The 14,945-nt window shown below is 39.1% G+C and overlaps 2 protein-coding genes across 5 annotated transcripts in view; both read right to left on the bottom strand.

Annotated features, from left to right (window-relative positions):
- aclyb (ATP citrate lyase b) overlaps positions 1-745 on the bottom strand; it is a 29,952-nt gene extending 29,207 nt beyond the window's left edge. For all 3 annotated transcript variants that reach the window (XM_035533496.1, XM_035533497.1, XM_035533498.1), the window contains exon 1: positions 644-745. The gene's annotated coding sequence lies outside the window, so the exon portion shown is untranslated. The remainder of the gene's footprint in view (positions 1-643) is intronic.
- Positions 746-4,995: 4,250 nt separating this feature from the next.
- On the bottom strand, positions 4,996-14,209 carry LOC113581990 (dnaJ homolog subfamily C member 7-like). 2 transcript variants are annotated; one of them, XM_027017516.2, is made up of 15 exons: positions 13,780-13,850; positions 12,546-12,612; positions 12,329-12,417; positions 12,028-12,152; positions 11,625-11,738; positions 10,101-10,175; positions 9,767-9,885; positions 9,530-9,683; positions 8,493-8,657; positions 8,112-8,203; positions 7,832-7,905; positions 7,457-7,603; positions 6,764-6,916; positions 6,224-6,289; positions 4,996-6,106 (listed from the first exon to the last, which is right to left on the bottom strand). In XM_027017516.2, the coding sequence occupies exons 2-15, from the start codon at positions 12,608-12,610 to the stop codon at positions 6,069-6,071; spliced, it is 1,476 nt and encodes a 491-aa protein (XP_026873317.1). In that variant the 5' UTR covers positions 12,611-12,612; positions 13,780-13,850; the 3' UTR covers positions 4,996-6,068. The 2 variants fall into 2 exon arrangements, with proteins under 2 accessions (XP_026873317.1, XP_026873308.1); XM_027017507.2 differs by lacking the exon at positions 12,546-12,612 and having other exon boundaries at positions 13,780-14,209.
- Positions 14,210-14,945: the final 736 nt, after the last annotated feature.

Genomic DNA, 14,945 nt, shown 5'->3' with positions numbered 1-14,945 from the left:
CACCGCTGCGACATAAAGACAAAAAGACAATAAGACACGAAGTCTGCGGTAACTAGTTAAATCGCGTCCGACAAAACAATGTGAAGTGCGGGAGAGGATCCCCGCAGTCATTTCCCAACGTTTCCTCGGTGGTTTATTCATGTTTTCCATAATACTTTACATTTTCCTGTTCATTACCAAGTGTTTTAATCTTGCTGTTAGAAAATAATAGCAATTTTCTGTTACTATCAAATAGCCAAGACAACATTGAGGGAATAATACAACTATACATCCTAAGAGTTAGCTATGTTAGCATAGCATCCTAAGTAAAGCTGGAGACTGTGAGGGGGTGTGGGGAGGAATAACCCAACGCTAAATGTACCAACTGTTAGCTAACTCTGATAACGGTGTCTAGCTAGCTGACGGGAGTCTTGGGTCGTGAAACATGAAGTTCTCTTCGTCACATGTCTTCGTAATTTGCTCACAAAAGTAACTAAGCTAGCTAGTTAGCCTGCTATGTTATGTTAGCTAGGCTAGCTAGCGAGTTAACGTTAGAAACTAACTAGCTAGCTGTCTAGCCAAGGTCGGAACTGAAGAGAGAGACAGCATTAGTGAAATGGCCATTTTATATATACACTTAACTGGTCAACGTCCCATTTCTTACCTTACAAATGAACAGAAGTGTAGCAGTATTCCTCAGGATCTAGGTAATTGGGGCTATGACCGTCCCGGTACTACTGTCCCTCCTCGGAGTATCTCACCTCATCATCTCCCCATGTCGTCATTTGACTCCGCGCCATCTGATTGGCTCAAATTTGTCACCATGTGACGACCAACGCCTAAAAATTATGAGACTGCATGGACGTGAACTACAATATGAGCATCACAACGCACAAGCCATAACCTACCTAGTAATTAAACATTAAAAGAATGTCTACCTCTACAATATTTTTAATTAGTAGCTTTTAGTACCTTTTTAAAGCAGACAGCTAATAATTTTACTTAAAGGGAAGAGAGGTCAAATTGCTGACAAACAGTCAGATTCAAGTAATAACAAACTAACCTAAAACTAACAAACTATGCTAAAATTTTTCATTTTGAAAAAGAACTCCAAGTCTATAGTCTAACACACTCTCTCCTCTAATAATTCTCTCATTCAGTCTTTCAGTTTGAAAAACACTGCTGAATGATAAAGACTGCTGCTCTCAATGTCTGAAAGACCCTCCTGCGAAAATTACTCTAATCCTAATCCAGGTTTCATCTCAGCAAGTAGGAGACATGCCCTCCTGCAAATGTTACTCTAAACCTCCAACTCATTTGATCTAAATGTATAAACATGTTTAGGGGTACAAGGTCTATTAAATTCATTTGGACATGAATCCTTAAAACATATAATGGTTTCTAAAACCTTTCAATAGAGGTAAACCAAGAAATGCAGATATAAATGGATTACACTAGATTACAGTAGTTGCATGACCAAATGAGCAAAAATTAATCATAGATACAAAACCTTGAGTAAATCATGAAAAAAGGCCCAACAAAATGAGTCTAAGTGCATAGCCAAAGAGGTGATTAAATCAGGACAAGGGGGAAGGGCTGTTATGATCAGATGGATTACTTATGAAGTCAAGAGAATGAATGCAGCAGAAATAATCTTATGATTAATGGACTTGGACCAAATATAGCAGATGATATAGCAGAAGACCTAAGATGGATGCTCAGAGAAATGGAAAGTTCAGAGGTTGTGGCGAAAGGCCGAAATCAGTGGTGATCAAACTGTTCCATTTTAAGGACAAACAGTTCATTCTGACCGGAGAAACACCTAGGTTTTCATCAATGATGACTTTTCTGAATGCGTGAGGAAGACGAACAGCTGAACTATTACTGAACTATTACCTGCTATAAAGGAGCCAATAGCAAGTGGAGGTCATACTATCATAACCCAGGGTTAGGGTTATCATAAAATAGGTTTAGGATTATCATAAGATATAACTACCTTTTTTTAGGCCAAAGAGCTGTAACTGAGCAGAGAGAGAAGACCCAAAGCCAACCCTAGACCCCCAGTTAATGATAAAAAGAATGATGGATCAAAACTGCAGTCATTTGTCATTTAACTTAAATGGTGAATAAGTCAACTAAAGTGTTTTGTAATCATGCTGGGCAAACATTTTGATTGACAATATCAACTAACCCTAACAAAACAGAACTAAGGAGAGAAAGCATGTCAGTAACAGACTTTGAAAATCCCTGAATGAAATAATGGGTAGAGCCAGGAACAAGCACCTTCTTTCACTGAAGTTAATGGACATTGCAAAGCATATCAGTGATCTCTTTGTGAACAAAGTTCTTAAGTTCAGAAAGGAAATGGACTCCCCTAGTGGGGGTGGTATGTCAGTACAAATAATAATAAAATCTATCATGAGAAACAATGTTTTTGAATTTTAATCTGTAGAAATTGGAAAAGTGGAGAAACTACTTGCAGCACTAAACAATGATAAACCATCTGGTATGGATAATCTTGCTAGATGTTTACTTACAGCTGTTTTGAATATCTATTTTCATCAATATGTCATATTATTAATTTGAATCTAAAGAGAGAGAGGTTCTTCCTCCAGGTATGAGGTTTTCTAAGATTGTACCTCTCTGAAAAACAAACAGGGGAATAGCAGATGGATTAATATTCCAGCACTGAGCACGCTAATGGAAAAAGATGTTCTTAAACAGACACTGTTTTTACTTAATGAATTAATCTCAGATTCCCAGCATGCCTAGAAGGCAGACCGATCTATGTGCACACCATTGACAGAGATTATCGACAAATGGTTGTTTTGACAAAATATGATGGTTGGATCTGTATTACTTAAGCGCAGCATTTGCTAACATAGACCATGGGTTATTATTAAATACATTAACTGCATATGGGTTTAGTCCAACAGAATCAATTGGATGAAAAGATACATATCCAGTAGGATGCAGCCAGGGTTAGTAATGGTGGTTCTCCTCCCCTCAGAGTTTACAGTGCAGTGTGTCTCAGGGAGATTGACATACAGTGCAGTATGCCCCAGGGAGACTGACTTACAGTGCAGTGTGCCCCAGGCAGACTGACTTACAGTGCAGTGTGTCCTAGGTAGTGTGGTTTCTAAATCTTTTGCACATTCCTGTAATTGTATTAAGTACACTCAAATAAAGTAAAAAAATAAAGATGCAGACTCAAGAATTAATTGAACAGAATAGCAGGTCCTGTGTTTATTTGCAGTTCAATTTAACATACAAATGAGATATTGTCTGGAGAATGTCTAACAGTCACAAAAAACCCACATTTTTATAGTTTTCAGAAATGATTGTGTAATCGCCCACCATTATATCCAAACATACATTATTCAATATATGTAAATTGAGATCCATCATTATGCAAGTTGAAGCTTGACACCATCATATACCATTGGAATATTTTCTTTTTTTTTAAACAAAGATGATGTCAACTCCGACCAGCAAGATAAATTATTTCTCCTGCACCACTCTGTCCTTGGTCAAATAAAACTTGTTTAGCCACAGAACTGTCAATGTTTTGTAAAACAATAATCTTTCCCAGTATGGTGATGTTATTTCTCAAGGGGACACTCCAGCGTGATCTGCCTTAGACTTGCACAGAGGCCTTGAAAGCACCTGCATCTGAGCCACTGCTCAGCGCTTACAGACCCAAAAAAGCATCTGACGTTAAGATACCCCAAAATATTATTCATCTTTATGCTTTCAGTCTTGCGCCACTCTGCACCTGTCACAGAGGGCTTCAATGCCTATTACAATTAGATCACGGCTCATGAAAATACAGAATAATGTTTGGCCTTTCCTTTACCCCGAAACATTTTATTACTTCAATAGACTGACTTACACTGCAGTGTGCCCCAGAGAGACTGGCTTACTACTGTACTGTGTCTTAGGGAGACTGACTTGTATTTATGCACTTTCCACTATTTATCAGTAACATGACTTGTGTTTTGCATAAGTGCAGAGCTACTCTATTTGCAGATGACACAACAAATTATTTTTGCATCAAATAACGAGTTAAGGAACACTTCAGTCTGAACTGTAACCATTTTGAGTGAATATGTGAAAATATTCTTTTGAATATAGCAATAACCAAAAGTATGATGTTCAGAGCGAAACATTACCACTAATAACAATAGTCAGTTCTGTATATCACAAAGGTTTGAGTATTAAACAGGCAAATTTGGTTGGTGTTAATTCCATGGGCAGTTATCATGGAAAATATTAATATACTGAAAATGTTAAGAGAATGTTAGAGCAATGTTATACATTATATGTTTGTTTGTTTTTTTGTTTTAAAAACCTTGCTTCTAGAGTAAGCGAGGCAGTAGTTTTCTCTCCCGTCTGGTCAGATGTGTCTAACCCCAGAATTTCTTTAGGAAGATGTTATAGTAAAAAAACAAATCATCTGTACCCACAAATATGTGAGAGCTCAACATAGCCACACTACCAGAGGCTGTCTAGTTAAACCAGAACCCAGAACAGATGTAGCGTAGAGCTATATTGTATATAGATATCAGTGTGGAGTAAGTGATAACCTATGACCACTGAAGCACCCAGCAAGCCACATTTAACAAAAAAAAAAAAAACTGAAAAAAACCCCACGAACAATAATTCTAATGCGAATATAAATAAAATGTGATTGCATTCATTTATTTACACTGCATTTTGTTTAACACATTTCTAGATATTAAAACTTTCACAAGAAAACAAAAAACATTCTAAGGATGAAGAATGTCCGTTTTACCCTATTCCCTTAAAAAAAACCCCAACAAAACCTTCCCAGTTTATTGGTAATTCTAAGTTTACAAATCATGGCTATGGGAAAGTATCCAGCTGTATAAAAGGAGAACCTGATTTGGTCCCTGGAATTGATAGATTCTGGCCTTGTCCACTGCACAATGGTAGAGGGACTGGCTACACAGACTCTTGAGTCTGGTCTCTGTACATATACAAATCAGTAACACATTTCTCTGTTATCTGCTTTATTGTTCATGACAAATGAGATCACTAGCATGAGCATTTGCATCATTATATACACAATAAATATAAATGTGTATGATAAACATAAAAACATTCATTATAAGCACATTACATTCCAGTAATATATTCCAATCCAAAGCAATAGTGATTAGCAATACCCCATCCCTTCTGTGTGTTTGAGTCCATGTGTTAAAATATAAGAGATGAGCCTGGAACAACATCAGGGTTTTAAATTAAATTCGGTCCTTTGAACTGAGTAGACCACTATGGACTGACACCACTTCTACTGTAGGGCCTAAACATCCAATATTTAACACAATAAATAACATGGAACCAAACATCCTATTTCCCAAAACCATGGCAGTGTGGCTCATCTCTGAAAGAGGATACCTGAATTGACACTTCCCTTGGCCTTGTGCAAAAAAAAAAGAAAAAGAAACACAATTACTAGCAGCAGTCTTGCACAACTGCAACTCAACAGCAGTCTGAGTGGTCACAGTAGCACCAGTGGTGTATACCACTGAATATTAAAAAGATGACACTAAACATCTGCTGATGACAACATAACATCAATAGATAGCAATGCATCCAAAATGTAAACTGTAGCTGTACTGCAACACAGACCATCACCCTAACCACAGAGGGATTTGGTAGTAGAGAAAACTGGAACATTAAAACACTACCTTCACTTCAAACAATATGCAGCAGGGAATGGGCCAGTCTTCAACCAATCAAAACATGTGAAATGAGGGAATAGGCCAGTCTCTAACTAATCACAAATGTGTGAGAGGAAACCTAATGCATCCCTGCAATGTCTTGTGACAATAAGACATAGCTTGTCAATATTTCTGTGTGCATACCTCAGAGTGTGAATGATTAATTTAGGTAACCACGCTGGACCTATACTCTCTTATTTGGTTTGAATGTTTTGGTATTAAAAATATAGAAGCTCTGTTCAAGTATCAGTAGTAGACGGGGAGTATGATGAGAAAGCAATAAGACAGCAGGAAAGGAAATAGGAGGGAAGACTTCCATCTTGTTCCTGAGTTGATGGAATCCTAGCTGAACTGGAAGTAGTAGTTACCAGGTCCAGATGCTTCAGATAAAGTAAAACAGTGTCAATAATATAAAAGAAACAGATTAGATGTTCGTCTTACTGCTTGAAAGTTCCAATGTTTTGTGATATTGTTGGAAGAAATCACTGTATACTGACTTGTTTCAAAACTGAAATTTCCAGGTCCACCAAAGAAGGTCTTAAAGATGTTGTTGGCATCAAAATCTGAAGAGCAAAGAGTCACCATGAAAAGATCAGAAACAATGTCCATATGCAGTATGTTTAAGAATGATCACCTCTCACTCTAAAAGTCCATTTGATATTGTCTCCTGCTGTGTGAGGGTGTTAGGGTTGTGGATCCCTAACCCTAACCCCGACTCAGAACCCAGCAGTGATATATAAAAACCCCAGCACCACTGTTGTGCCTCACATGTCAAATGTGGTTAATGAGATATACATGCCAATAGATGGGCTACACACACTTATAAAATGCACCTACATGACAAGGTGTCACTAATGAGGTGGTAAGGTGATAAGGTGTAAGAAGATTATTCTGTTCTGAATACAATACTGTTTTGATCATCCCAGTGGTATTAATAGGGTACATTATCATTACTGCAATATTAGACTGAGTACAGATATGCGGCGCATGTACCCCACCCCCATGCCACTGCCAGACCCCCCACAACCCTGACACACCTCCCATGCCCGTGCCGCTATTATCCAGTTCGTGACCACAGTCGTAGCGAGACTTCTTCTTGGGGTCTGAGAGCACAGTGAAGGCTTCGCCCACTTCCTTGAACTTCTGCTCCTCCTCCTTACGCACCTCAGCACTGGAGCCACTGTGGCGGTCTGGCGGATAACAAAGACATGGGGAGCACCGTGAGTGTGTGCAAGAGTGTGTGCACACGTATGTGAGCCTGTGAGTGTGTGGGCATGCACATGTGTGAGTGTGTATACATGGAACTGTCTATGTATTACATCAGTGGGTGTGCACATGCATGACAGTGTGTGTATATGAGAGTGTATTTAAGTGCGTGTGTGCGTACGTGAGACAGTGTGTGTGTGTGTGTCAAAGTGCATATGTGAACATGAGTGTGTAAGCATGCATGACTGTGTGTACATGCATCTGTGTATACACAAGTGAGAATGTGTACATACAGTTGTGTTCATGACTGTTCGTGTGTGAGAGTATGTTTGCAACGTGTGTGTATATAAGAGCGAATGTGTGTACACATCAGAGTAAGTGCATGTGAGAGTATGTGGACGTGTGTGTGTAGGTGTGCACACCTGAGTGTGTGTGTATGTATGTGAGTGTATGTGCACATGCTTATGTGGGTGTGTACGCGTGAGTGTGCCTGAGTGTGTGTGTGTGTAGGTGCACTTGCTCACCTGGGTGGTGCATTAGAGCGCGCTTGCGGTAAGCCTTCTTTATCTCATCCTCGGTGGCGTCCTTACTCACCCCCAGGACCTTATAGTAATCCTTCCTCTTACTCTTCTTCAGTGCAAGCTGGGCATGTTTCAACAGCTGCTTGTGTTCTGAAAGATATGCAGACAGACAGAAATGCCATCAGTCAGTGGATGAATAGATGAACATATAGACAGATGGTCGGATGGAGAGATAGATCAATCGATCTGTATTACTACATATCTAACAGATAAGATGAATATAGCAACTGCGACATTAACATTGATAGCTGGCTAATATTAATAACATAAATAATATTATAATAAAATAGTTCTGAGGTTTAATGCAGTTTTGTTTACCTTTCGTATTTTCTGTGTGGTAGACCTTATCATAGTCCCGAACTGCCTCTTCATACTGCTCCATGTCCATGTAACTAGAAAACATAAAGTGTCAGCATATTTGAATTCGGGGTGTGTGTGTGTGGGACGGGGCGCTCCTGTTACAGAGTTGGAGGGGTGGCGGGCAATCCTGTCATACTGGTTGTTGGTGGGGTTGGAGGGTGGGGGCTCCTGTTATTGTGGGTTTTTTTTTTTTGGGGGGGGGGGGGGGTGTGTGTGTGTGAATGATACTGTGGCTCACCATTGCGCCCTCCGCAGGTAGGCTTTGATATAGCTCTCATCCAGCTTGATGGCACTGCAGCAGTCTTCAATGGCCTGAGCTAGTTTGCTCAGCTGGGAGGAAATGCACATGGGTACATTTAACACAGTAACACAAAGGTACAGTGAGTGCAGTACCAGTAACACATGGGCATAGTGAGTGCACGGCCAGTGTCACTTAAAGGCTTTTCACTATTTGACTTGTCAAACAGAAATACACAGCTGACTGATTCCAGGAACAGCAATGAATGTTCAAAAGATGAACTCTGGTGTCTGAATCTAATTCATAAGCCATAGAAATCAGCAAAAGTCAGTCTCCTAAGTCAGTGAAATGGGCTCACAAGGATGTGGTGAGAGCATGCACCTTGGCCCCAGCTGTGGCTCTGTTGCAGTAGACTTTGGCATTGGTTTTAATGTTATTGGGGTCTATTGTCAGGGCGTCTGTATAGATCTTATACGCTGCCTCATAGTCCCTGGCCTTGAAGGCACTATTACCCTCCTCTTTCTTCGCCTTCAGGGCTTTAGCGTTCTGAGTGGAGGAAAGAAAATGTTAATCAGAAAACCGAGATGTTATCTTGAGTCTTGTACCAAATAGAATTATGCTACCAAGTGTTATCAAACATTCAGAGTGAGCAGCAGCCATTTTAAAGTTATTCTCCTGAAGAGCTTTAATTTATAGCTGATTTATAGCCAGTGTAATATTTTGAATATAAAATTTCAATTAAAGCAATATAAATCACAGTAAATTAGATCACAATTTGAAAGCAGCTGTGTATAGCCAACCATTTATTTTATCATCAGAAGTATGTATTATACTTCATTTTAATTAATGTAGAGCTCTGTACACTGAATATATAGAGATTGTATAGAAATCAAGTAGCACAGTGAACCTTTTTTTGTCTTTCAGTACCACAGCAATTAATTGTGGCACAGTTGAATTTAGGCGATGAAATCATTCTGCAGGAATCTTGTCCGCTGCGGACAGGTTAACTTCTCGCAGTTGTCACAAATAAGATTGCTGACGTGCTCTGTATAGCTTGTTCTACCTCGTCCCAAAGATGCTCTATAGGATTAAGATCTGGGCACTGTGAAGGCCAGGGAAGCAAGGAAAACTTGCTGTCATGTTCCTGGAAACAATCCATGACTATATGACCCTTGGTGCATTATCCATGGAATACTTTCTCATCTGATTTTATGCTGCACTTTAGGACCATGTGTCTAATTTCCATACAGAGAAACTCCAATCATGAAAGGGCAGCTGTCTCTAATAAAGTGACCATTCCGTGTACAGTAATATATTCTACTTGATTATTATACCATAGGATTTTCCTCAGGCTGGTAACAGACTTCTGAGTTAAAGGTGAAGCAGATAATTAACCCTGCTGAGAAGACTTAACTCACCCGGCATGCTGAGTGGGCTTTCTTGTGATCAGGTGCCATGCGCAGTGCCTGAATAAAGAACTGCACAGCCTTGTCTATGCAGTCCTCATAATAGAGACACAGGCCTCGCACATAGAGAGCATCTGCGTTGGTGGAGTCCATTCTCAGGATATCACTAAGACAGAGTGAACAGGTTATAAACCTGAACGATGAAGTGCAACCATGTGCAGGTTGGAGCATCATTCAGTAGTTGAGTACCTGACCACTGACTGGGCGTCAGGGTATCTCCCCAGCAGTGCCAGACACTCCGCCTTCAAAATTCTGAATCTGTGACAGGCAACAGCAAAGTCCAGAGCCCGATCCATGCAGTATACTACCTGCACACGTTACACAAACACACAAACAGAGCGCCTACTGGTTACAGAGTATGTCTACCAGTTATGGAGTGCTCACATCATGGGGCGAAAAGGGGTTCATTATCAAAAACTTAATACTGAAATTCAAATTTGGGGATTTTAGGAAAAATTGTGTTTTAGTCTGCCATTTCACAATTAGATTTTCCTGCGGGTTAAAAATAGAGGCACCACCATACCTTTCTAAAGTCCCTCTTCTCAAACCCAAACTCAGCCATCTTCTCATACTCCAAGACAGCTGCAGCATTCTTGCGCTATATAACCCAAAACACAGAAAACAAAAACTCAGCTCTCCCAAGAGTGGCTGAAGCAGTGTAAACCACCCTGGTGCATCTCAGACCAACCAAGAAGCGTCTGAAGATTCCCTATGTCATGTTTTCAGGAATATTATCTTGTTAGGAAATAAGGAAATGGTCTCACATCTAGTCATATTTTTTAGGGCTGCACTTGATTATTTTATCATCAATTAATCTAATGATTATTTTTCCAGTTAGTCGGTTAATCTACCATCTAATTTTTTGGTTATTCTAAAGATTTTTTTTATTGCTCAATTACTATATCAAATTACACAATAAATATCAAAAAATTGTTTCATTAATATTTCAATCATCTCTTAAAAACAAATTAACAAGAGACAACGTGTGACAAGGGCAAGCAGGCTGCAAGTTCCAGTCAAGGTTTTCAAACAAATTAGTTTAATGAAACCGAATGTAAAAAAAAGGATGTTGAAACAAAGTAATACAAATAAAGACAAAACAGTCCGAAAGCACAGACATAAACAGGAACAGCACATCAACATTCACGGGAGTGTTTACTAATACTCACACAGCGAAACTATTACAAACTCGAGAAACAACCAGTGAACAAAGGAAGAAACAAAGCCAAATCTACACACACTAATGACTAGAGAAACCAGACCCAGGAGAGGATGTTAACTTCACACTTAAAAAAAGCTTAAAAATGGTTATGAAATTATTTTTTCCACCACAGGACTAATATGCAGTTAAGATAATCATTGGTATTGTATTTTTTTTCCAACTGTGTAGACAACAGTCAGAAACATTAGTTTAAGACATTTTTGCTGTCATACATGGCTGTTTTAGTAAAGCAGAACATATAAAACCAAGAATGGCAATGTTAGCTAGCTAAATGTTTAGTAATGTAATGTTATGTTATAACATTAGCAGCAGTGCAGAAATTACTTTTAACATGGGAGCAATGAAGAAACATTTAGAAAATCAATTTTAAGTGCATGCTAACAAATATTTTTTGTGTTGATAGTCCTAATATATCATCTTTGTGTAGCAGCAAAGAATAAACAGGATTAATGATGCTGTCTTGCTGGATTAATGACGCTGTCTTGAAAAGGCATTCCATGACGCTTTCGTTTCAAGTGCACAGTTCTACTGCTGTGATAAGACATTTCTTATTTGCAGTGCTTATGGAGCACCACATTGTTGGGTCTCTGTTCAAAATACTCCCACAACCTTACATGATAGTGGGAGAGGGTTTTAGCTACAGTTTTGTTCTCTGGGAGAATCCATACTTTTAACCAGATGCAGCCATCTGCTTCATAGCAATGCACTGAAACACGTTATGTAAATCGATGTATTCACATAATCGATTATGTTGGTTACACTGACAAGTCACTCCAGCCCTAGTGGGGTTTTTTTTGGATGGGTTAACAAGGATTAACAATTTACCTCCAGTAAGGCCTGAGCATTGGTAGGCTCCAGTTCTAGAACCTTCTGAAAGCAGCGGTTGGCAGCCATAGCGTTGCCTAGTGACAAGTGGCACTTCCCTTCTCGGAGATGGCCCTGTGAAATTTCAACCCAGTCACATTCATGCTATGTTATACCATCCACATTACACAAATTTGCTTCTGTGCTAGTGGTGGGTGCTGAACTCACTCAGGCAGCCATGCTTTAAGGGCTACACTGGGAGAAACACATAAATCCTGCCACAAAGCCTCCAGATGCGCCTAGCAAACACTGTCTGCATTTTAAGATGTTACTTGTCCTTGGTAGCAGTATAGATGTACTGGTAGAAACATCTACTGCTGGAGCTTGTGACATATTTAAGATGCAAGGATCTGTGACATCATACCTTCATGAAGAGGGTATCTAGTCGCACGGCCTGCTGGGAGTCCTCCAGGGCCTCACGGAAACGGCCAAGCATCATCAGGGTGGCTGCACGGTTACCATAGTAACTGGAATTACTAGGGCATGCATCTGTGAAAACAGAAACAAACACATTGTTCTAATCCCATTTCACTATTTTGTGTATCCATTTTGAATACAATTCACAGGCAAACAAGTCCCAAGAAACACTTGTCAGTAAGACCCTGTGCAGTTCTGATCAGTTCTAGAACATTTAAGAAAGCATTCGCTGAGTGTTGGTAACTTACCAATGGCCTTTGTGTAGTAGCTGAGTGCTTCAGAGTAGTCTTTCTTAACATAACATGCATTGCCCTTCTCTTTGAAAATCTCTGCTTCCCTAATAACAGTATAGCAAAGATTATTAAAAACAAATGACATCAGATTTATACTTGCTTAAAAGAACTGAGTAACTTAAAAATGTTCTTACACCCTATGTCAGTACATATTATTTCTCTTTACACTTACTCTGTGGTTCCAAACTGCTTGACTGCATTATTGACTGCAGTAATGGCCACCCAAAGGTTTCTCATGGCTAGTTTTCCCAAAAGCATCATAATTAATTGAATGGTAGAGCGAGTAACACACTGAACACTTTCTCTGTTTTAAGATGATCTTATCACTATAATTGCCTTCAGAAAGAACGACTTGATATTTTGTAAAAGTCACTAAATAACATGGTGGAGTGAATGTGCTTGATGCATTACATTATGTATGCTAAATGACCCCCTGACTACCTAAAGTTAAACTTTCCTCAACAAAATATATGTATTTACATGTTATTTACATCAGACAGAGGAAACTGTGAAATCAGAATTCAAAAATACTTCATCAGTGTTTAGAAGTGAGCTTCCAGACTGCAAGACAGAGGGGTAAGCAAGTACAAACACAGGAAATGTTAGCAGTGCTGTGCTCTGCATAGAACTGTAAACCATGATCAACATTTATCCCGGTGAATCTACAAGTTTTTGGTTAGCAGCTTACGGACAATAAAAAAAAAAACATGTCAAATCTCTTAAAGGACATCTCTGATAGAATGAAATATGTCCAATGCTACAAGAAAAGGAGTGGTGGACTGTGTTAAATTACGAAGTAACTACAGAGTTTTTAATCGGGGAAAAAAATGGTAATTTGCTGTGAATCTTTTCGTAGATTTACGTCGGTGCGCCATGAGACTGTATGCACTGGAGTGGAAACGTTAACTTAGCTATTGTTTCTAAAACCTGTTACCTTATGGAGACGAGCGATCTACAGCACCCATTATGACAAATACACCGTGTTTAGATTGTCAATATGTCCTAGTCTCAGCGAATAAGCAAGCAGGCTAGCTAACCTAGCTAGTTAATGCTAATTAGTAATTTTAGACAATGACCAAAGTCCAACGTCGCTCTAGGGGCGGCGGGTTAAGTTAGCTAACTGGCAGTAATTAATGTCTTATTTTAACTTATCTAATGCTAGCTATCTAGCATAGCTAAGGTACTTGCTAAAAATTAAACCTTAGTCACTAAGGCACAGAAACTAGTAAGGCTATAGCGTTATAGTGTGATCGCTAATGAAAACATGACTAACGTACCATTAGCTAGCTTAGATCCAACAGTGGACCCCACGTTTTATTCGAAATTAAACATATAACATCACTGTTTTAAACATGATAGAAAGATTGTTTAAACTGACTAAACGTAAGTACTTTTAGCTGCCCTACCTCCCCAAATCCTCCACTAATGTTTTAGATCGTGGTTTCGACTCCATAGGAACATCACAGTCGACAGCTGCCATATTGTCTCAGGAAGAGGGTTAGGGTTAGACTTCCGGTCGGGGTATGTAGCAAAAACATATCAGTAGAGATAAAGGAAAAGCGCTTATAAAGTCATTCAAATGTAATTTACTGTTCTCATAGTATTTCCTTTGTTATTTCGCTGTAGAATTGGTCTACGTAACGAAGTAAAACAATCCGTGGTTTTCAACTACAGTTAGCATTGGACCACCCGCCGCAGTACTCTCATCTTCACCAAGCCCAGGTTAGATGGTAGGGTTAGCCCTAACCCTAACTCAGGATATATGGTAGGGTTAGCCCTAACCCTAACCCAAGATAGATGGTAGGTGGGTGGTCCTGCATTTTTGGTTTGTTTGTCTAGCACATTTCGAACACTTTTTGACCAACTTGGTGGCTTTCAGTGCTGTTTCAAAAACGTTTCTTCTTTTACTGATCCTGCTGACGCTCTTGCCAGTACACGTTGTCCACAAATTGCCAAATGTTAATGGTTAATAAACGTAACCATTTTAACATCATGTTTACTGTTTACTGAAAAATGTATATCATGGTAAAATATAGAAATTGTCATTAAAAATAATACAAAGTTCTGATTTTACAAATTGGACTATTTTGACTTGGGACAGCCACAATATTGAAGTCCTATTCCTATAGTCTTTGCTGAAATGGTTTTATGTAGAATATATTAGGCTATTTCACCAAGCTTTATAAAGCAACAACGTTGGTTAATTGAGTAATCTACTGTCATTCAAATATAAACGTAAATAGTGCAGCAATGCTACAACTTCTCTAATACCAATTGCACACCACTATGAAAAACGTTGTCAAAACCAACAAACCTGATGCAACCACAAATGCAAATAGGATTTTTCATTTTGGGCTGATGGGTGCTGCTACGCCCAAAAAGTAGTCCTGGAATCAGCTGCTGTTGAGTTTTTAATTTATTTATCCACCGACACCAGTGGTTTGGTGAATGACAGACTTTTATAGCTCTTTCTGTCTAGGAAGTTCCTGAGGCTGTTAGCTATGTGAGGTGACTGGGCTTAGTAGTTCAATTAGTACAACAAATTTAGTTGTTGTATGAGATAAAGCCATGA

Source organism: Electrophorus electricus, chromosome 14, assembly GCF_013358815.1.
Source record: "Electrophorus electricus isolate fEleEle1 chromosome 14, fEleEle1.pri, whole genome shotgun sequence".
In the NCBI taxonomy this organism is placed as follows: domain Eukaryota; kingdom Metazoa; phylum Chordata; class Actinopteri; order Gymnotiformes; family Gymnotidae; genus Electrophorus; species Electrophorus electricus.
This window is presented reverse-complemented; position numbering and strand designations above follow the sequence as displayed.

Coding starts and splice junctions, on each gene's coding strand:
- LOC113581990 (XM_027017507.2), bottom strand. CDS start 13,853: ATGGCAGCTGTCGACTGTGATGTTCCTATGGAGTCGAAACCACGATCT. Junction 6,917..7,456: donor CGCTCTAATGCACCACCCAG/GTGAGCAAGTGC, acceptor GTTATCCGCCAG/ACCGCCACAGTGGCTCCAGT. Junction 6,290..6,763: donor TAGCGGCACGGGCATGGGAG/GTGTGTCAGGGT, acceptor TTTGCTCTTCAG/ATTTTGATGCCAACAACATC.